At 34.6% G+C, this 24,084-nt stretch overlaps 1 protein-coding gene and 1 long non-coding RNA gene across 2 annotated transcripts in view; one reads left to right on the forward strand and one right to left on the reverse strand.

The window, feature by feature from the left end:
* The first annotated feature begins 307 nt into the window (after positions 1–307).
* LOC124364089 lies at positions 308–3,165 on the forward strand. The gene is made up of 2 exons (XR_006922576.1): positions 308–653; positions 2,229–3,165. It is a non-coding gene; the product is annotated as an uncharacterized LOC124364089 (long non-coding RNA).
* LOC124364088 (V-type proton ATPase subunit d) overlaps positions 2,478–24,084 on the reverse strand; it is a 40,798-nt gene continuing 19,191 nt past the window's right edge. Inside the window, exons 2-7 of the mRNA XM_046819272.1 lie at positions 22,934–23,105; positions 20,508–20,686; positions 11,294–11,451; positions 9,470–9,646; positions 7,610–7,687; positions 2,478–3,786 (exon numbers count right to left, since the gene is read on the reverse strand). Of these exons, the coding sequence (XP_046675228.1) occupies positions 3,625–3,786; positions 7,610–7,687; positions 9,470–9,646; positions 11,294–11,451; positions 20,508–20,686; positions 22,934–23,105 (926 nt within the window). The 3' untranslated portion in view covers positions 2,478–3,624. The remainder of the gene's footprint in view (positions 3,787–7,609; positions 7,688–9,469; positions 9,647–11,293; positions 11,452–20,507; positions 20,687–22,933; positions 23,106–24,084) is intronic.

The following is a 24,084-nucleotide window of genomic DNA, read 5'->3' on the forward strand; positions in this document are numbered from 1 at the left end:
CACCCACTCCCTTTTCATAGTGTATGTTCAAAGCATATATAGGGAAACACAATTTTATAGTAGAATCTCTTATTTTTGCTACTTTTTCTAAATTAAAGGAAAAAATATTAAGTCATACACAGTGCATGCAAATAATATCATGTGACTTAAGATTAAAATATTGAAACTAGGATGTAAATAAGGGATATAAGCTAATAATTTAACAAGAGAATAACTTTAAAACATTTAATTATAAGAACTTTATTAACAAAACAATGAATGTACATTTTGTTTCCATGGTAATACATTAAGATAAATCATTCAAAATTCAAAATTGAAAGAAGTAACATCCTTGGGTCACTGTTTGAAGTAAAATTGGAAAATCCAGCTGTGCCTTTTTCTGCTGTAAGTTTTCGTTCGATTAGAAACAAACTAGAAAAGTCATCCACCAAAGTAAATTCTCGTCTGTTTTACCTTAAACTTTAAACACACATATATCATCAGCCAAATGAAAATCATCACACTTCAAGAAGAAGCACATAACAGGAATCAATATAAGTTCCAGAAAGAAGCGTCTGAAAATTAAATTCATTTTACGAGTTCCGCAACACCAGATGAAGACAACTTTATGCTGCCCTGTGGACGAAATCTTGGAATGAAATTCTTCTTATAAGGTTAGTAAATTCAGATAATAGTCACAAATTTATTTCTTTCATTGGCAAAATCTTGAAATGAAATTTTTTCATCTAGTTCAATAAACAAGAAAATGCAAAAATTTCTGCTGTTTCAGGAATGTAAAAGATATAAGTAAACGCTAGAAAGAGACAAATTTATGTTGTTCTATGACCGTAATGTTGGAATGAAGTTTTAAGTACAAATTTAATATTTATGACACAAATTACTGCTGTTCTAGAAGCGAAATCTTGGAATGAAATCCTTGTAAAAGATTAGTAAACACTAGCAGGAAACCAATTTCTGTTATTCCAGGAGTGAAATTCCTTGCACTAGTTTCATAAACACAAAAGACAAAAGTTTTGCAGTTTCAGGAGTACGAAATTCCTTGTACTAGCTCTATAAACAACAGAACAAATCTCTTTGTAGTCCTAGAGTAATATTGTAAAATAAAATTTCTTGAATGGGTATTGACTCGTAGAGAACAGTGCAATGCGTCAAGCTCCAAAGATTGTGGCTAAAGTTAATGTGACATAAATTATTTTTTGTGCAATACAGTCTGTCCTGTAGTTAGCTTTTCAGGGTTTACCTCAGATTTCTAGTTGGTGTGTTTTCTATGTTGTCCAGGAGTTTGTGAAAGAAGAGTGCTCCCTTGTGGGATAGCTTCTTTTCATACAGGGTGAGTCGGTGTATTAGGAGAGCGAAATTGGAGGTGTTTCTTGTGTGATGGTGTAAATCTTCGTTCCTTATTTGAGGGCTGGAGACTACACGGAAGATTGCTTCATATGTGTAGAGTGATATCACAGTGAGAAGTTTCAATTCTCTAAACGCTCTACAGCTTTCTTGTACTTGATCTCTGCTAGGCACCTTGTTGCCCTTTTTAGATGTACCAGGCCTCTCTCCAAGTTAGTATTGGAGGTTCCTTGCAATTCGTGAGAAAAATGCTAGTTTTTAAGATATTAATTTTTTAATAAAAAAAAACACATACAGACAGATGGGAAATTAAGCATCGAGGTAAAGAACGAGTTACAGGACACCCTGTATAATTATTGTTAACAAGGGCAATCCCATTTGACATTCAACTGCCACCATGGCATCACGTCCCAAACAGCTGCTTCACTACATGACACCAGACAGCTGTAAGATTGATCTCCAGCAGGAGCGGCGTTAGGGTAGGGCGCGGTTGGGTGACCGCCCAGGGGCGCCGGACGAAAAGGGGCGCCGGTAGTCTTTTTTGGTATGTAACTGAATTGCAGTTGGGGGCACCGAAGAAATCTCGCCCAGGGCGCTAGTAGTGCTAAAACCGGCACTAATCTCAGGTAGTGTTTATTTGAACTACTATAATTCCACAGTAGTGCTGTTTAAATGCTACTACACTCTGATGGTCAACTAATGAACTATCATGAAAGCAAGTTTTGCCTTGACGTAAAGAACAGAACGTTACTGTTTACTAGTTTTTTCAATTGTGTTTTTTAATTTACTTCTGCACGTTTGTTTTATTTTATAATTTGATTGTAGTTCAGTCATTCGTCGTGGCAGGAATTAGTTGTATGAGAAATACATTTTATGAATTTTAGATTTGTTCGGGTGCGCTGTTGTGAGTGTACAGTGTACATTTTCTGATAATGATGGCGATCGGGATGCGGATTCAATTTATCGGACATGGCCTGATGTGACAATCATGAGATTCTGAGGACAGTTTGATAAATAAAGATATTGTTAAAATTGATCATGGTGGATGAGAAACGCTATTTATGTTGACTGTGGAACATTTCCAAATATTCTAAGATCAAACAAAATGTTCAGGAAAGCGAAATAAAACCATATCAAATAACATCAGTATAATTTATATATTCTATTACTAATTTATTCACAATACATAGGGAATTGTATATCAAAATTTAAAGCATTACAACGATACAAATGGAACAATTTTGAAATTAACAAGAACAAAAGTTTACACATTCCCGACAAAACCCAGTTTTTACAAATATACAACTAACACACTATAGTAGTACCAACAAAACATATCTAATTGATAACAATACTGTAATATTCTTGTGCTATGTACATTGACTATGAAACGGAGCTACCGTACTGCACAACTGTTACGTTACAATGCACAACTGTTACGTTACAATGTAAAAATGTTACGTTACAATGCACAACTGATACGTTACAATACACTGCCATTCACCACAGAAAGTAATATCGATAATTTACATTAATTGTTTCGTTTTTTAATAAGCACTTGCCAACCGGTATTTTAAAATTAAGAATACGAGGTAGTCATAAGCAAACAGTAGAAAAAATACGCTAAAACAGTGGTTTTCTATAAACATGGAATACAGTAGTAACAAAAGCTTAACAATATAATGATCCATACAAGGTACTTTAAAAGATACAAAACTATTAAAATGCAAAGTAAATTAGTCAGCTTAAAAATGTTTCTGGAATGTTTAAAGCGTATGAAAATAATTATCTGGCTTAGAATTAACTTTACTTAAAAAAAGAGTTTATTTTGAAAAATAACTTACTACTCAATAAATTAATTTGTTCAAAACATTGTAGTACTAATTTGTACTTTTTGAAGTACTCGATTTAAGTTCAACGTATTTCTTTAATGACTTTAAATACACAATAAACAATTAATTTAAGCTACTATATTGAAGTAGCACTTATTTACTGTGATTAACTACTATTTGAAAACATTCCTTTGATAAATACAACAAATATTATGAGAAAACTATCGAAAAATTCCCAACAAAAAGTTAATAATAATTAAAAATTTGTAAACTCATTAAAAACACAGACACTTTTAAAGGAAGGTGCACAGAATGGGTTTTTTACCAATGACGATTACTTAGATTTACAAATCTTTTTGGAAGTGGGACACTAGTTTATTTTTAACGGATTTGTCATTTCAAAATAAAATCTTCAATGCAAGGGAGATGGGTGGGACCAGGGGAACGTCTAGAAGATGGGGATGTAGTTGTCAATTTTGGCACGATGTTTCTGAGCGACGCACTCTGCGATCCACACTATGTTCCTGCACTCCTGCTCCTTCAGCTTCAGATAGGAGAAGAACACGCCATAGTGGAACTGCTGCAGAAACGCGTACACGTTCAGGTGCACCTGCAACCACACATTCGTATGCACTTACACTATAACCAAAAAGGCGTTCATACACCAAAGGATATCTTCCATAAAATGGTGGGATAGTGTATTTTCAATACACCAATGAGATGTTTAGAATAGTTTACATACAGAGCAATGAATGTAGGCAAACAAGCAGTTTCATAGACTTAAAATACAAAGTACAAGGGTAAATCAAATATAAACGGTAATTTATTTTTTTGCCTCTATTTGAGAACACAATATTTTTTTAACATTTTTCATTCAATATACTCTCCTGCGTGATATTCACACTTTTTCTGCCGATTTGGAAATTTCAGTATTCCCTGGTCATAGAAAGTTTGGGGACGAGATGAAAGCCAATTGTGCACGTGCTTCTCGACTTCTTCATTGCTCTCAAATCGTTTTCCTCCCAGTGATTCCTTCATCGGCCCAAACAACAAATAGTCACAGGGACAAGTCAGGGCTATAAGGAGGGTGCTCAAGGGTTTTCCAGCCCATTTCTTCCAGTGTTTCCCTTGTCACAGCCGCGGTGTGAGGCCTGATGTTGTGATGGAGGAAAATGATATCTCTGATGGGCATGTCTCTTCTTTTGTTTCGATAGGCGGCTTTCGCCGACCATAACAACTGACAGTAGTAAGCCACATTTACTGTACATTGATCATGCAGAAAATCGACAAATAAAATATCCGTTTAGTAAAAAGATTGTTGCAAGGACTTTTCCAGCAGAAAGAAAAGTTTTGGCTTTCACAAAACAACCTTCATAATCATCTTTCCTACACCACTCCTTACTTGCCATTTTTGATTCGAGAGTGTAGTGGTATACCCACGTCATCCCATGTAACAATGCCCTTTAAAATGTCTCCCCTTCTTACTGAATTGATCCAGAAACCTTTTTTTTTGTTTTCAGTCAACAACCTCAGAACCAGTGGCGTAGCAAAGAGGGGGGTCCAGGGGGTCCGGACCCCCCCTCCCGAAATTTTAAGACGTATTAAAAATAAAGCATGGAGCAGGAGAAAAAAGGAGGGTTATCATTACTCTTGTCTACAAACATTTAAATTGATTGATTTAATTGATTAAAGTGACCATTGTTAAAAATATAACTGTCCTTTCGTTTAAATCATAAAGTATCAAACAATACTTTTGGGCTCGGTCTTTCGGATAGTGTAGTGTAATCACGGTATTTCTATAGGGCGCGGTCACGTGACGTCGCAAGTAACACATCGAACAGTTAATATTAGCGACCACTTCTTTCAAATTCGTCTTCAGGATGTAAAATGACTGCTTAGAATTAAGTTACGACGTTGATTTTAGGTGTCATTAAACTGTAGACGTGTATATAATTATCCAAAAAAATATAAAAAATCACTTTCGGTCGGAAAATACACTTCAAAAACTCTACTGATTAGAACTTCAACTAATTTGGACTTCAGTGATTGAGGTAAATGTGGTGTTTGTCGTCAAAATCTGAATCAGTAGAGCTTTTCCTCGGTATTTTCCGACCAGAAGTGATTTTATTGCTTTGTTTCTCGATAATTATATATGTATTAGTCGATGTTGAATTAATACCTAAAATAAATGTCCTAACATAATTATAAGTACACCACTTTACCTCAACCACTCAACCAGTTAAATCCAAAATCGTCAAAACTTGAATCTGTAGAGAGCTTTTCTTTGGTATTTACCGACCGAAAGTGATTTTTTTCTCGATAATTATTTAGGTAGTCGAGTACAGTTTAATGATAACAAAAATCGTCGTCCTAACTCAATCAAAAATACCACGGTTACCTCAATAACTGAAGTCCGAAGTAGTTGACGTTCTAACCATTAGAGTTTTTCAGGTGTATTTTATTTTCGACCAAAAGTGATTTTTTTTATTTTTTCCGATAATTATATACTTGTCTACAGTGTAATGATACATAAAATTGTCATTATAACTCATTCATAAACACCTCAATCAGTGAAATCCAAAGTAGCCGAACTTCTAATCAGTAGAGTTTTTCCAGTGCATTTTCCGACCGTTAGTTTGATCTGTACCCGAGCAACACTCGAAAATTGCCCTCCTTTTCTAAAGGGTTTTCGGCCGTCAGTGGACAATGTCCTCGAAGGGGTATTTCATTTTCTCCACAGGATATAGTTGTGTCAATTATACGTTTGAGTGAAGCTCTGTTTTGTTCTTTTTCTTTTCTTTCTTATCCAGTGAATCCAACATCACTTTGGTGCCTTCTACTCGGCCAGAATCGAACTTCGTAAAGTTTCTGTAGCTATACAAGAAAATTTGTGGTACTAGAGTTGCTGTGAGAGTTGAATTTGCCTATTACATCTTTCCACTTTCTACAAGGCGTAGTTACTAAAGCTCCATATTTTTGGTATTTACCTTTTACCAGTGAACTCATTGGCAAATAACACACAAAACATCCCCCGGATGGATCCCCCGGTTTCGGACCCAAATGTTCTGACCCCCCCCCCCCCAAATGAAATTTCTGGCTACGCTACTGCTCAGAACCCATCAAGCACTAATTTTTCTGAAACCGAGCTCATCATTAATTATGGATTGAACACTTCCAGAGCTGATATGTACTTCTAATGAAATTTCTTCCACAGTTAACTGGCATTCACGTTCAATATTGTCATCTGTAAGGCTTGTCCTTGGGCGTCGAGCATGATTTACGTTTTCTACCTGTTCTCATCCACCCCTCAATTCTCTTGCCCACGTAAATACACAATTCTGAGACAGTGTACTGCCCCCAAATTGTGCTTGCAAACTAGTTGAAATTTCAGACGGTTTCACGTCTTCATTGGTTAAAAACTTTACGATAATCTGTCGTGCAACAGATGAAGGTACTTCTTGCTCAGTTATGGTTGTACTGAAGGCAAAGGAACACAAAGTAGTTTCATAGATTAGTGTGCATGTTTACAAGGTAATTTTATAGATTAGTGTTTTTCCAGGGTAGTTTCCATGAAGCAATAAGAAAACAGAGTAACCTTCATAAACTGGTAAGATATACAAGGTGGTTCATAGGCTGGTATGTATTTTCATGCCTAATGAAATATACAGGGCAGTTTTCACAGAGCAATAAATGAGATATAAGCATTGGCATTTGCAAATATGCCCATGCCTATGCGCTGCAGGTCCAAACTAGAAAAATGTAATCAATTTACAATATCTACTTTTAACATACATGCAGAAATGCTAGAAATGCTATCTGACAAAATATTTTATATTATTAAGGAAATTTTTTTGAAAAATTAAAATTAAAAGGCAGTTGTAGGACTGACTGACGAAAGTGACTATTTTTTGTAATGGGCTATGAACATATATCTGAAAAAGTATGTTACCTGATTATGAAATAGTTTTTTTTTATATTTCAAAATAACATGAGTCGCTCAATTCTTTAACATAAAAATGTTTTGTATTTTCTATTAATTTTATACCTATTTTGTAATATTTTTTACATTTCACATATTACAATGATCACCGACTTTAAAATATTAAAGTAATGAATATTTATAAATTTTAATTATTATCGTTTGTACTAGTTTCAAGAATTTGCTCAATACTATATTCACTACAATCTTAGATTTTCAAAATTATTACTTCATTGTCATTGTTATTATATTATTAAATTTAAATTATTGGTTTATAATACTGAAATAAGAAATATAAATTCTGGAATAAAATCTTACTAAATATCTTGTTGTTCCATATCTCGTTGTACTTATATTTTATCTTTATTTATGTTTTATCATTTATTACATTATACAGGAAAAATCCTGTACAGTATAAGCTAATAATATGACAGATAATAAACTAGATTTGTACCTCATGTTCGAAGAAACGATCCTCCAATGTCTTCTCCCCAGGATTGTTGCCGGCTCCCTCAAACAAAGCGCTGTACTCCTGTAACAACACAACAATTATATTTCTTATTGCAAACATTGACAACACAAAATGTGACTAATACAACACAAAGCTCTTAGATATAGCAATAAGTCTTATTGCTTATTACGAGTAGAAATCAGATACTCTTACTTATTTTTAAATAAACTAAATATATTATTAATATTTTGAAGTACTTCTATGAATCATCAAATTTTGTCCATATAACAGTATCAACATAAACATTAAATTTAATATTTTTGTACCCATTACAAAAAATAATTATATTAAAATTCCAATTCCAAAACTGTTTGTCATTACTCTAATCTGAAGTTTTTCTAATTGGAAACTTAGGGATTTGCATCCATCAGGTTCGCGGTTCGCTTTTTTTAAATGCTAGAGTAGAACTAAGCGTGTAATCTTTTTAGGCCAGAGATTATGTCAAAAACGCCAATGTAGGCTATTACGAATACAAAACAATTTTGCTCTCACTGATATGCATAAATAGTAACTTCATCACTGTTACAAGACAAAACTAAAATGAAATTGCTGAAGTAAAGAGCTTGTATGGAGCTTGAGATCGTCATTACGAAGTTTAATCGGTAATTGGAAGCAAAAGCTCATTCTAAAAAGAAACAAAAGAAAACACATGCATATTGAAACACAAAGTTCCTTTCAATTATATATATATAAAAATTTGATTGGAATCACAAGGAAAATAAAAAGTGAAAAATAAAAAATGGGCTACAACATTTTGCAGAGGAGTTTACCACTAATTCAGAAGTAATTGTGACTGAACCTAGTTCGGATTAGCTGAAATGACAGGAAAACGCGGTTTTAAGCATGAGAGTGCATCTATTTTGTTATAAAGTTATCAATATCGTTTATCAAAACACGTTTTCTGATTGTTGTACTGTATTTCATGCGGTAAATGTGTTGCCGCGAATACTAAGCACAGTTAGTCATTTACAGTACACCATATTTCACTTTTGTAGCCTACAATGGACATAAGCACCATGAAGTAGTTCTCTCCCTGCCTCAGGGTGTAAAAAATACACACACTGACTCACAGAACAGCTGGACATTGCACTGTAGTCTGCAGTGTGTCATCTGTTGTCGAAGTGCAAACATTGATTCCACTGTTGTGATTATTTGCGTAATAAAAGCTGATTGTTATGGCGAGTAAGCGAAAGCATACCATTGTTACTCTCAACGTAAAGCTAGACGCTCTTCGCACAGTCAATCAAGAATCTATGGAATGTGAGGAGGAAGTAACGACGATAACCTGTGTGATTAAGAGTTGGTGCCACACGCAGACGGTGCAGCAGCACTACTATACCTAGAGCAACAGGCTACTGCTATACCTGCAGATGTCATGTTTATGACATGATGGCAAAAGCACGCATCATCCAATAGACTCTCTTCAGTGCGACAAAAGAGATATTACTGAGTTCACGTCTTTTACCAATTAATATTATAATCAACAAAAATACCAGTACTGTACGTCAACTTATTTTTTTTCACTTCTTAACACATACACCTATAAGTTTCAATTTGATGCTTCATTTACACTTCATTATTTATGTAATGTATTGTACCGTACGCAATTTGTCCAAATAAAAACTGTACAAGTTTTTTTTGTTGTATGATGTATCTATTTTCATTTTTTAGGTAATTGTTTACTATAACTGTGCATTATCGTTATAAATATATATACAAATTTCTTTCTGGACGTGTTCGGATTAGCAGAACTCCACTGTACATGGCATACTGTATTAGTTTCCCAAAAGTAATGTTACTTACCGCGTAATACTCAGCAACCTGCTTGACCTGCTCGTAGTCATCGGCACGTGCCAGGGCTGCCAATCCGTCAGGATTCAACTTCCCGCAACGAGGGTACAGCTTGGCCCTGTCATCCTTGGTCAGCTCAGTGCCGAAAGAATTGATTGTGATGATAATAGCTCTCCGATCCGCCTCAAACTGATAACAGAACATTGAGCTGTAGCAGAACTCCTACATCTTGTCATAACAAGGTAACACATAAAACAGGCTGCGGAAAGGACAGTATTTTGTCATATGCTTAAGACAATGTATTTAGCTGTATGCTTAAGACAATACTATGATTGAAATCTTTGGAAAAATGTTTTAAAGTCATTAAGCACTTTTAGGAAATTTTTTATAAATACAAATTTAATAATTACTTAATTTGACATGGTTAGGTATACATTTGTTTTAAATTGCTTAACGAAATTTCATTCACGTCTTCAAAGCATATTGAAGTGGATGCTCCAGAAACTATGGACTCAGGAAAAGCTGATGGATGAGAAATCAATACAATTCTTGATCAATGGAGTAATATGCAATTAGTGTACACTATTGTCAAATCAAAAGCCACCAATTGACAGCAAGTAAAACACACCAGACCAAGCAGTTTCAAAAATACGATCAGTAACACCATTTTTTACTTTAAAAATCAAAACTTTTGAAAAACATACTTGGATGAGATTTATTAGATGTTTATATAGTGCCTACTATTGTATAAATATTGTAAAAAATGTTTAACTCAACTAATAGAATATAAAAGGGTTTCCCCTATTAAATGTTTGACAAATATTATGTACCATCAGATTCTAAAATAATTAAAACTAAGCCAGCAAGCGGCACAACAAAACGTTTCTTCTTTTCAAGACTTATAAACAATAATCTAAATTTTTCCAACCATTCTGTGTTGTTATTTAGGTAATTTTATCATCTTCAGTATTCGGTCTTGGTTGTGGTAGTTTAAATGTGCCAACTACATCGGAGCCCTATTCTTCTTCTTCATTAAAATTTGAGTAACTCACCAAACAAGTACATGATATCCAGCTATCATTTTATGAGCTATAATAGTTAATTAATCGAGGTTAAATGTCTATTGTGTAACTTCCAGAAGTGCTGCTGGTGAAGAGAACATTTGAACTACTTGCTCTGAACAATGTTCTGAAACTGAACAATCAGAAACATCATAGTGGTAATCTCAGTCTGCTCTCTGCAACAGGGCAGTGGCCTAAGAGACAATCACTAACGAAACGTTCCCCACTGCTTGCCATATCAGTCTGGCCTGAAGAGACTCCCGTCTGAAATAAACATGAAACCCTATTTTATGAAACAAAACATGTAGAAGGACACAATGATGGCTGTCGTGGACGAAATCTGGAACACGTTCTTTTGTTTAAAAATATTGCCAGTCTAAGTACAAAACACTTCTTCAAGATGTTACCCAGACTTGATGAGAGGTGGTACAGAGCACTATAAGTGCTTGGAATTTCCCATAAACAAAATTTGCTGCCAAACTCAAAAGAATTATGCAGGCAATGTCAGAGGACTTTTACCAGTGGGGAAAACCGTGACCATTGGGAGAAAATGATAAAACTACAAAACAACCAGACTGACTATTTGTCTTTAAATTTTGGTTTAAGTTTGTATCATGTAAATTTAACTAAAACTGGTAATCACAAAAAATTATTAAAGAATAAACCCTTTGAGAAACGGAACTCTTATTGTGAGCCGACCAATCTATAGATTGGTATAATATATATTATATAATATATTATATCTTACAGTAGCAACATTCTACCACATACTCACCGCCAATATCTCGCACATGGCGTCTGCGGTGGTGCTCCCCAGTTTCTTGCAGAACTCGTAGAATGCCTCCAAGTAAGCCTTGTACAGAGTGTTACGGATGATCTCGATGTTCATTTCATCCAGATCCTGCTCACTGATGCAGTCTACGAAGAATGGGGCTGAAAAACCAATCATTCATTGAGCTAAGAAAGTGAATATTTATAAGCAGTCAACAGAATTTGCGCATCTAGTCAGTGATAGCATTAAAAGCAACCATCGGATTGTGCTGTAAAAATTTGTTCTACTACTGATACAATTTTACAACCCTTTGCACTCAGAGTTGAACTTATTTAATTGTCCTCTCAGCTTGTAGGGCCACTATGGGTTGCTATTGTTCTCTCTGTCCGGTCAGAGGTTAATGACCACGACCTACGAGCCAATCAACGGCCCTCAATGTTTTCCTGTTCAAGTCACTACGTGTGGCCCAGTATTGCACAGTTATAGAATTCAAGCCACTACGTGTGGCGCAGTATTGCACAGTTATAGAATTCAAGCCACTACGTGTGGCGCAGTATTGCACAGTTATAGAATTCAAGCCACTACGTGTGACCCAGTATTGCCCAGTTATAGAATTCAAGCCAATACGTGTGGCACAGTATTGCACAGTTATAGAATTCAAGCCACTACGTGTGGCGCAGTATTGCACAGTTATAGAATTCAAGCCAATACGTGTGGCACAGTATTGCACAGTTATAGAATTCAAGCCAATACGTGTGGCACAGTATTGCACAGTTATAGAATTCAAGCCACTACGTGTGGCGCAGTATTGCCCAGTTATAGAATTCAAGCCAATACGTGTGGCACAGTATTGCACAGTTATAGAATTCAAGCCACTACGTGTGGCGCAGTATTGCCCAGTTATAGAATTCAAGCCAATACGTGTGGCACAGTATTGCACAGTTATAGAATTCAAGCCACTACGTGTGGCGCAGTATTGCCCAGTTATAGAATTCAAGCCAATACGTGTGGCACAGTATTGCACAGTTATAGAATTCAAGCCACTACGTGTGGCGCAGTATTGCCCAGTTATAGAATTCAAGTCACTACGTGTGGCACAGTATTGCACAGTTATAGAATTCAAGCCACTACGTGTGGCGCAGTATTGCCCAGTTATAGAATTCAAGCCAATACGTGTGGCACAGTATTGCACAGTTATAGAATTCAAGCCACTACGTGTGGCGCAGTATTGCCCAGTTATAGAATTCAAGCCAATACGTGTGGCACAGTATTGCACAGTTATAGAATTCAAGCCAATACGTGTGGCACAGTATTGCACAGTTATAGAATTCAAGCCACTACGTGTGGCGCAGTATTGCACAGTTATAGAATTCAAGCCACTATGTGAGGCCCAGTATTGCCCAGTTATAGATTTCAAGCCACTACGTGAGGCCCAGTATTGCACAGTTTAGAATTCAAGCCACTATGTGTAGCCTAGTATTGCCTAATTATAGAATTTAAGCCACTACGTTTGGCCCAGTATTGCACCTCAAAATATGGAAATAAGTTTACATGCTGCTAGTATTAGAGATTTGAGGAAAACGTTATTTTTTTAATTTGCATCTTGGTTTGATTAGGTAAAACTAATGATTTAAATTTCATACTACTTGGTATGTTTCTGAGAAAATAATAAAAAACCAATTAGAAGGTTTTAAGCTTATAGTAATTAAGTGTTTGAAGATTTCATTTAAAACCAAGTAATGTAAACAGCTGAAGGTCAAATACTGTCATTTAAATACAAGATTAAGTTCAAAGTGATGTACACGGTTATGCAATCGCCGAGTGGAGGCGTAGTCGCTAACCAACCCATGGCCTGTCGAGCTGAGAGAACAACAAACTAGGCTACATTTAGTGTCCTGACCAATGCAAAGGGTTAATACTGTGGAATATTTTGTCTTTTCCAATCCACTATTGGACCCAATCAGACAGTTGTTGTTTGTACTGCTATTAGCCAATATTCACATAGTTAATGAAGTTGCCACTAGATCCTGCTAGTATTCATATTTCTTAATTCAAATTCAAATGGTTTATTGTCAGAATACAAAATATGTATATAACAACGTCATATTATAAATAATCTATAGCTTACTTTAAATAGCCTTATCACAGTTAAAAATTCATCAACAGTGTACAAACATGAATCTACTAACATTTTCTTTACAACATTTTTAAAGTTTGATCTGTTTAATACCTTGATATGATTGGGCAAAGCATTGTAATATTTGATTCCCTGATATCTAAAACTGACTTGAGTGCTAGCAAAGTTACATTTTGGTACAACTACATTATTTCTATTACGAGTACTATAACTATGAACATCACATTGATTAATAAATAATGATAAATTATCTCTGACATATAACAAAACATTTAATACATAAATAGACGGCAATGTTAATACACCTAATTTTACAAACAGTGGTTTACAGTGCTCACGACTCTGGACATTACATATAAGCCTGACTGCTCTTTTTTGTAACACAAACAGTTTATTCGCAATCTGAGATTGGCCCCACAAAGTTACTCCATATGTTAAGAAACTATGAATATTGGCATAGTACATAAAAAGCAAGTGTTTAGCAGAAATAGTTCCATTAAGGGATCTTATAAGAAAAATACCTCGGGAAATTCGAGAAGCTACATAATCAATATGAGTTTGCCATTTAAGATTGGGTTGTATAAAAATGCCAAGAAACTTAAGACTTAAGTCCTCATTATCACTAGGCCTATTAGATAAGGTAATATGTAAATCTTGAATTTTTTTATCATTTACACAGAGCTTATTTGCTGCACACCAATCATCTACAATTGCGGTCTTAACACTAAGTAGCTCATTACATTCGTTCCTCGTTTTTGCGCAGACCTTGAGACCCAAGTCATCAGCAAACAAATACATACTAACATAATTGTCATTGAGATTAAAAGGCAAGTCATTTATATACAAAATAAATAGAGTAGGTCCCAAAATGGATCCCTGAGGAACACCTAGCTTAACAGGCCTAGTTTCTGACATAGAGCCATTTAAATGTACATATTGACACCTATTTGAGAGATATGAGTTAAAGAAACTGACAGCAAGTTGACTAAAACCATAAGACCTAAGTTTATTTAATAGAATATGATGATTTACAGTATCAAAGGCTCTGGATAAGCCATAAGATCTGAACTTGACAGATTTTTTTAGTTCCAAACCATCAAAGCAATCATTTATGAAGGACTGGACTGCGCCAATGGTACACCGCTCAGCTCGAAACCCAAATTGACAAGTGCTGAGTAAATTATTGGTTTCGAGATAGCAAACCAACTGCTTATGAACTAGCCGCTCCAACACCTTTGACACTGCTGTAACAATAGTTATAGGCCTATAATTACAAGTTTGGTCCTTTGGACCCCTCTTATGTACTGGAATCACTTTGTTTATCTTTAGTACATCAGGAAAAATACCTGTCCTAACACTTTCATTATATAAATAAGTTAGAATTTCACAGATTGAGTTGGCAGCCATTTTCAGAATAGGAGCACTTATACCATAACAATCAAGACATGTGCTATTACTTAAACTAAGTATAGCTGCATGAACATCTTCCACTTTAAATTCATTCAGGCAAAAGCTTACTGTAGAGTTCCACTGAGCACAGTGCTTACCAAGGTAGAAAGAATAGTCATTATTGCTAGGTGGAATACTTTTGCAAGTCTCCAAAACTGAGCCAACAAAATATGAATTAAAACTATCAGGTTCCAGTACATGAGATGAGTTAGATGACATACTATTAGCCCTGACTGACTTATTAATTAAGCTTAAGCTCCAAGCAGCTTTACTTTTGTTTGTTGCTTTATCAAGTAAAGTGTTATTAAAGTCAAGCTTTGCTTTTTTTATTTCATTTCTGTAAACATTTTTAAGATTTCTATTTTTATTTCTAATATCAATATTTTTCTCATTGCTTGAGTTTTTTTATAATATAATAAAGTCTATCAAGCTCCTGCTTTGTCTTATTTAGACCTTCATGATACCAGGCAACATTTACTTGTTTAGATTTAGATTTCTTATTTTTTAAAGGCATAGCACAGTTCAGAGCCAATAAGAACTTTTCTAAAAATAACTTAAACTTAAGGTTAACATTTGACTTAATAACATAAATATCATTCCAATTAGTGAGACCTAGGTAAGACGCAAAAAGTGAGGAGCCCAAAGTAGAAATGGGTCTAACAATAAACATTTGTGGTATAATCCTAGACATTACATTGTCTAAAGTAGCTTTGAAGAGGACGGCCATATGGTCTGAAGCACCAGTGTGAATGACTGGAGATTTTCCCTTATTTTGATGAATAGTCGTCAGCAGATTATCAATACAACTACCCTTTGTTGCATCTCCTCCAAGGGTAGGTCTTGTAACTTCAGCAACAGTAATATTTAGTCCAAAACTGTCAATGAGGTTGAATAGTACTTTGGCCTCTGAGTCATTTTTGTTAAGAAAATTGACATTGAAGTCACCCACAAAGACTATATTACATTTATTATAATGCAGGAAGGACAGAATGTCATATAACTTATCATAGAATAGTGATAAGTTACCTGCTGGAGATCTATAGAAAGTTACCACTAGAGTTTTCCAAGTTGGCAGCATTATTGCTGCTAATTCACAAACAAGTTCCTCCGAGAAACAAGACAATTTATCATAAAAAACAAATTCAGTTTCTTCCTTAACACAGATAAGCACACCCCCATGAATATGTTTTTCTCTTGCGAAAAAGTCAGCGATAACATAGCCAGGTATCACTAAATTGTTTATATCAGTTGAGGACAACCAGTGTTCTGCAATACACAGTACATCTGTCTCATATTGACTATTTAAAATATCGATGAGAGGGAGTTTGTTTAGTATACTACACACATTCCAGAACATCAAATTAAAGTTAGGCTGTTCTTCTAAATAACCTGTACATGTTATGGATGGTGGTTTGAGGCGGTTACTGTTAAGTTTTCCGAAGGTGCTAATAAAGGTTGTATTAATTCCAGTTCCTCTGTAGAGTCATCACACCCAGGCGGTAGTGGTTGCTTGGTACTCTCCGCGGCCTTGCAGATTTCCTGCGCCAGCCAAATCTTTCCTATTTGATTTAGGTGCATACCATGCCTTGTATGTAATCCTCTACTTGCCTGACTAGCCCTTACCAGAGTCACATTGCTGACATTATTACTAATACTTAGCAGCTCATTGTTAGTTCTTTTAATTTCTAAATTTACGCACGACCAGTCAGGTAGATCGTACCTAAGAGGCAGGTCAACCAAGATAATTGGTTTTCCACTCATACTGTTTATAGTATTTGTGATGATGTCAATTGCTGTGTTGGCCTCATTTCTAGATACATCATTTGAGCCGCAAGCAATAACCATGGTGCTATTTTCCTCTAACTTTCCTTCATTTAAATTGATTTCATTCAAAATCTGTTGAGCACGGCCACCAGGTTGAATAAAACTGTACGATTCCAGATCTGATGATTTTTTATTAATGTACCATGCTAGGTCTCTACCATGGCTGTCAGTGCACAAAAACATTGTACGTTTCTTCTTATTCTTTTTTCTAACAACTTCTTTGTCCATAGCTTTACTAGTAGACTCACTGTCATCTTCAGCCACTAGAGGGCCAAATGGGTTGGGAGTTACAAAGTTTGGTGTAGGAACCTGTATTTGAGAATTGCTACAATTTCTACAATTCTTTTGTTTTGTTTTATTAATAGTAAATATCTGTTCCCCAGTGTAGCGAGCCTGGTTAGTTGAGAGGTCATTATTTTTAGTATTAACTGCACATGTTGAGCTGCTATTATTAGGTGGGAAGCAGTGAAAGCAGGGCGGGTTTATGGTATCTTTACTTTTAATATGATTTGTTAAAGTTTCATTTTCCTTTTGCAAGATTTCAGATGCAGCTTCCAACGATTTTATTGAGTTTAACATTTTTGATAATTCATCTTTGTAGATACTGCAGGAAGTGCATTCATAATTTTTAAGTTTGTTTTTCTCTAAATCATAGAACTCTTTGTCATTCTCAGCTTGTAAGATTACTTCAGCAGTCAGTTTCTTTTCAAGAGATAACATTTTATCAACTGATTTTAATTTCTCTTGAACCTCAGTTTCCTTTACAGTGTAAATTTTAGTTAGATTTTTCACCTCTTCCTCCAAATACTTTACTTTATCTTCTAGCTCAAACACATATGCAGATTTCCTATTTTTGAAGTCGTGTAACTCTTGCTTCAGACTTTCATTTTCCTGATGAAAAGTATTTTCTACTTCCGAGGCAATTCCTTAGATTACTACGCATACAACACTTTATCAACTATTTGTTGTTTATCTAGTGTTTGTTTACATATGTGGACATGGTATCCAGCTCATTGATAACACTTTGTTTTAAATCATCTATATTTACATAAACGTTATTTGCTTTTTACTAGACACTTGTATTTTTAAACAACACAATCCACACTTTTATGTGTATGAATGTCAAAATGGCTACATCAATGTAAACATTAATTAACTATGTTTTACAAAATGGATTTATAAATGGTTACTTCTGATAAAGAACAGTTAATTTCATATATGCTATACCACATGATTTCTGATTGTATGCATACTGTATACCTCCTTGTGCTTTAAAAAGCAATTTTAAATCATAATTTTAATCTATTTCATATGAGTTGCTTGATCATGTGGAGTCAAATATTGGTTGCTTTGTATATGTTTCATATCACAAGTTAAGTTTTTGTTTTCCACTATTTTATACTATTGTCATTTGTTATATAACAATAAATTAAATAAAAATCAACTTATACAAATTATATAACTTATTACAACTTATAACTCACAACAATACTATATTAGAATGATAAAAGCACTTTTCACAAACTTATCTACAATTGATAATACACAACTAAACAATTGGCAAAGATAAGACTAACTCAATATACATTACGTGAACCAAGTGTTAGAACTAATCCGATGCTGTAGGACTTAATATTTTTCAATTAAATTGAACAAACATAAATATACTATGACATCAACTAGTTAAAAAAAAGATAGTCCGAGAGATAAGTTGATACATCATCTGATTTTACGTTACTGTAACAATTTTCTTAAGCCACTTCTGTTAAAACGCATACACAACTAAAGAAAATTCGTACATTTTTCCTACAACATAGATGAGCTTTCTTTAGTTCTTCGACCTATGAGGCCAGAGTCAACAACTTAATTTTCCAGCTCACAGTATGCTCCGCCCAAAAAGACTATTATTCCAAATTAAAACAATGACTGGGCGTAGGCAAAATATATTGTGACAACGGGAACATCTCCGTACTGCTGGTTTTTTTTACTCAAATTTGAAATGAAATTGGAAATTGATCTCTCTTGGAATTGAAAATCTTTCCAATTGTGAAGTGCGGTCTATGATTGGTTTTTTGTTGGCAAAAAAATGAAAACCAATAAAAATTCATCGGCAACTGCATGAAATGTACGGGAACAACGTAATGACTGAAAGTTCTATCAAGAAGTGGTGCATTCAGTTTAAAAATGGCAGAACAAATATTTATGATCAAGAGAAGAGTAAATGTCCGAGCATTGTGCCAAAGTTGAAGAAAAGATTCATGAAAACGCTATTTCATAATGACTGATCTTTCTCTATATTTCTCACAAGTTGCACGGACTTTATTGCTTGAAATTGTTTCAAATTGTTTCACAGAAGCTAGGCTACCACAAATTTTGTGCAATATGGGTGTCAAAAATGATCACAGATCACCATAAAGTACATGGGGTCAGGTTTGACATTTTTGGAGGCCTACCACAGTCATGGTGACGCACTACTGGATCGAATCGTAACAGGAGACGAAACCTGGGTGTAATATGTGAATTGCGAGACAAAATTACAGTCCATGTAGTGCGGGTAAACAAGTTCACTTAAAAAACCAAGGAAATGTCTACAAACTTTGTCAGCAAGAAAGATCATTGCAACAGTGTTCTGAAACAAGCATGTGTTCTTCTTATTGATTTTCTCGAACATGGTGCAAATTGCTTTTGCTTGACAATGCCCAACCTCACACAGCAAACCGAACACACACATTCAAGAACTCTTGAACTCGTTCACCTGGGAAGTTTTTCCTCATCCTCCCTACAATCCTGATCTTGCTCCAAGTGATTTTCACTTTTTTTCCCCGAAAATGAATACCTGACTAGCAACACAGCGTTTTTAAACAATTATGACTAGCTCCAGGTATGTTTTTCTTTTACTATTCCTAAATGTTCCTTACTTTCTGAATAGCTGTTGTATATAAGCTTTGGGGTGGGGGATAGTTTTGGGCTCTAGGGATTATGTTCAATGAAGCTATGCAGAAATGTTCCTTAGGTGCTGCCATGAGAACAATTACAATAGGCCGGTTTTTGTATACATTTTCAAGTTGGATTTAATTTTTGCAGAATTATGTCTATTTTTTTATCCTGAGGGAAAAAGACGGTTTGTCCCCGCACTTAGTCCTAAAGAGGGCCTTTACGCCTCTCTTACTTATATTTGTATCCTCAGAATCTGAGACTTTTACAAAAGCTGATCAGATTTGAGGGCTCCTACCCTCTGATGTCCTTGGGACTGAGGAGACATGTTCCCAGGAATCTTTTCAGAATTTTTGATATGACAGGCCAATTTAACCAAATATACTCTGCTGATTCCTCCTCTTCTCCGCAGAGTCTACATTCGTCAGTCTGGCTAAGGCCCACCCTCATAAGATGTTTCCTTAGGGGGCCATGTCCTGTCTACATCCCTAAAATCATTCTTACATCCTCCTTCCTCTGATCTAGAAGAGCTGCCCACCCTTTAGCATAAGGAGAAATAAACATTTTAGATAGTCTTAATCCTGAGGCTCTACTTCAATTAAAGTTCTTATCCCCTTTTCCCAATCTTTCACGAGAGCTTTGCTGTTGGAGAAAGCTACCCCGCAACCTGGCTCAGGATTGTAAATTATAAGTTTTATATTTGTTATACTATAGTATTAGAAGTCTATAGATTAGTTTGTTTTTAAGAAATCGTGTGGACAGACAGACAGACAGAAATGAAATATGTCTAGCCCTACGAGTGATTGGCTTTGATAAGCTCAACAATGTAGTGCAACAATGTTGCCATAGTGGTGGTGGTGTGGTGGTACTGACCTAACGGTGTGTCAACCAGCACAGCGTTGTAGAGTTCTGCAGGAGTGGCAGCCACATGGATGGCCTCCATCTGCTCGAAGCTGCCGAGAGGATGACACTTGGGTATCAGTTCGGAGATGGGCCGCTGATGCAGCGTACCCGTGATCAGCAGTATGATGTTGTCTATCATATAACTGTACCTATGAGCCGAGATACACAAATTTAATCAAATCATTTATTGCCATAGATCGTCAATATGAAATAAGTATAGTTAAGTACAGTATTTAGTCACAATAACACAATAAAATATGCATTTTGTCAATAATTTATAAAGAGAAATAAGTGAGGTATAATAAGTTATTTATTTTAAATAGTTATTTTTAAATCGCTATTTAAAAACTCTTGAATAGTATTAAATGGATTGCTCTGCAACTAGATAATTAATTTGTTCTTAAAACTATTGAGTGGAGCAATCTGAGCAGAATCATATAACTTGTTGAAAAATTATATACAATTTATTTTGTGTGAGGAGCTAGTTATTTTAGTATAAAATGCCAGAACTACTTGCGCGACATGCAGTTATTATAGAAATGCTTCTTGCGCAATATTATGGCAGACCACAGAATGAAACAGGAACAATATAATAATGCATAGTATTACATCAGGAGCACATTATTATGCAATTGCTATGAACATAATATTACGTCAAAACCGTGAAGGAGTTCATGTGTTTAAGCTATTACAATGTCTGGCTGCTAATAAAAACTTAACCTAAAATGCAGTGTTTCATATTTTGTCTCTACCTTCCATTTTATAATCAAATGACTCGTAGAACACTCTCCTAAGCATCTCAGTCTTGGTAGACTGGTTGTCAAAAATCCATGAAAAAATTGTTATGTAAAATGTATTGAAACACAGGCGTGCTGATCTAGTTTTGTTTTCAAAAACCTATTAAAAATATAAATATTCATATAATTTGATGTACTTACCTGCTAACATAGTTCTCGACAATCCATGAAAAATATTGTTCAAAAGTAATTTAATGTATAGGCGTCCAAATCTGATTTTCAAAAATCAATAGAAAATGTCACTTAAACGAAACTGAATTTATAAATCTCCAAATCTGAAGACTTTCAACTCTTTGTTCTCTTAAAAATAATTATCTTACCCATATATCACTACTGTATAATAAATGTACAACCAGCCTTTTCCTCCTAGACCATTTGCAATTGGGCAAACCCAATTTTTGTTTCTTTTATATTATACAGTATTTTATTCTGATATTCAAGACTTTCTACTTTGCGTAGTAACTAACTTTGCAGTTAATGTTTTGTTTAACTCTGTACAGGGATTAAAAAGCTATGTCAGTTAAGGCTAAAATACATGCCAGTTCCAAGATTAAACTTTAGCGCCATATTCAAAATAGAGCCTCAGGTGCACGGCTGGTTGGTAACTAGTGTGTCCTGTTAATATTAATTTAAATATTCAAGGTTTGTCCAGAAGCTTTACAAATTAAAATTACAAAAACTGTATTAAACGTTATGTTGCACCACATCAAAATGGGTTCCTTCTGAGTTTTCCTGGTAACGAATGCAAAATGGTAGGTCTCTTTTAAATGTCCATTACAGCTGCAATGCAAGCTATTTGGATTTCAACAATTATTTTGAAATGCCTTCCTTTCAATGGTTTTCTCATGGAAACAAGAGGAAGATGGAGGAAGCAAGATCTGGACTGTACAAAGAATGGAGAATTATTACACTCTAAACACAACTAAACACAAAAAACACAATAAGCACAGTCTTAATACTGGATATGCGTCACGTTGTTGTACTGAAGGAACACTTGCTTGCCCAACAGAGTATCCTCTTCAAAAACTGAATCACTGAAATAGTTTCAGCTTTAAGCCGTTGGTCCCCAGGTTGTGTGTTAGAGATGGCTTCTTAGCCTTAACTTCACCAGGTAAAATAAGACATCTTTACTTTTCTTTAGTTTTGGCAATGGTCTTGCCAAGTTTAACCGTTGATCACCTTTCTTTGTCCAACAATTATAACGGAAACAACAACTTTTACTCTGCAGTTTTTGCAGCTGATAAGACTTACTTTGCAGCAAATGGAAAATGATTGAGCAGCCCAGCACTTGTTACATGACTTCCCTCTCAATCACTTTCAACCGATCAAAGTACGTCCATTCTCACTTACACTTGCTTAAAAGAATTCAATGACACTATTTTCAAGACAAACCCTGTATAAACTAACTATATAATGATCAATCACTGTACAAAATGTGTAAGGCATTAAAGTTTTAAACTTTCATTGAATGTATGAACCCCCACTGAACCCTTTTTAGAAACTGTGGCACAACACGATGGATATCTTTTTAAAAATTCCTTTTAATCTGGAAAATACAACAAAAAATTAATAACGTACAGTTTTCTACGACTGACTCACGTTATGAAATCCAGGAAAGTGGAGAGAGGCTCCACTGCATGATTGCGGAGATGTTGGAACTCAATCACGAGTTTCTCCCGCAGTTTGTCATCGATAACGGAGACAGCCAATGGGCTCGGCTCATTGGCGAGGAAACTTCCATAGTCTGTGCCCTGAAGATGGAGTTTAAGATCTGAAAAGATAAGATCATGTTAGATTTCTTGTAGTCGTAGTACTGAACAATAGTCTACATCGTTTCATAAGCTATTGTTTCTAGCGAAGTGTGTATGCAATATTTCTTGTTGCTCAGATTCAAACGTGTGAATTTCACTGTTTACAGTCTATTTTGTTTTCTTTTCAATTTGTTATTTAGTTACTAAATGTTATAAATGATATTATTGCATGTAAATATTGTTTGTTTTTTTTTATAAAATATATTCACTATTTTGACTTTCTTATTTCATATGTATGTATGTAAATATTACAAATTACTAAAAAATCTTACAGCGATGTATATTTCTGTGTAATAGTAAAATTTGTCACAAGTAGACTATTGTAAATGTTGTATAATTGTTGTTGTACTTAGAATAATATAATAAGAAAGAATATTGTTATATTAATGTGATATAAAACTACTGCAAGTAGGAAAACATTTCAAATGTGTAATTTTCATAAAAGTATATAAAAAATTTTGGTACTGTGGTATTATCCAGAGACCACTATTTTTGGACAAGTTTTCCTTATCTAGGACCAAAACAAATTGCAGTATTAAAAAGATTAGATCTATTTTTCAATGGTCAATACAAGGGTTATCATTTTCAGCTTTGCATCAGGAAGTAATGTCTAGGTATGTATTTTCTAAAACGAGATAAATTAAAGAATAAATTAGCTATCTCAGATTCTAATATTTATTATATTATCACACTTCACCAGGTGCAGTTCCACCACTAAAAACATATTTTTTTAATATAGGTTTATAGTAAAAATATACTTTTCACAAAGTTTTTAAGAACGGGTACAAAACACTAAAAAATTACCTGCCATCTGAGAAAAAATTACTACCAGTTTCAGGATTAATAAATTACAGTATAAAACTTTTATATTATAAATATAAATTATAAATATAAATATAGTATAAATTACAGTGCTAATAAACAAACTTTTGTTTTCTT

This window comes from Homalodisca vitripennis, chromosome 6 (assembly GCF_021130785.1).
Source record: "Homalodisca vitripennis isolate AUS2020 chromosome 6, UT_GWSS_2.1, whole genome shotgun sequence".
Classification (NCBI taxonomy): domain Eukaryota; kingdom Metazoa; phylum Arthropoda; class Insecta; order Hemiptera; family Cicadellidae; genus Homalodisca; species Homalodisca vitripennis.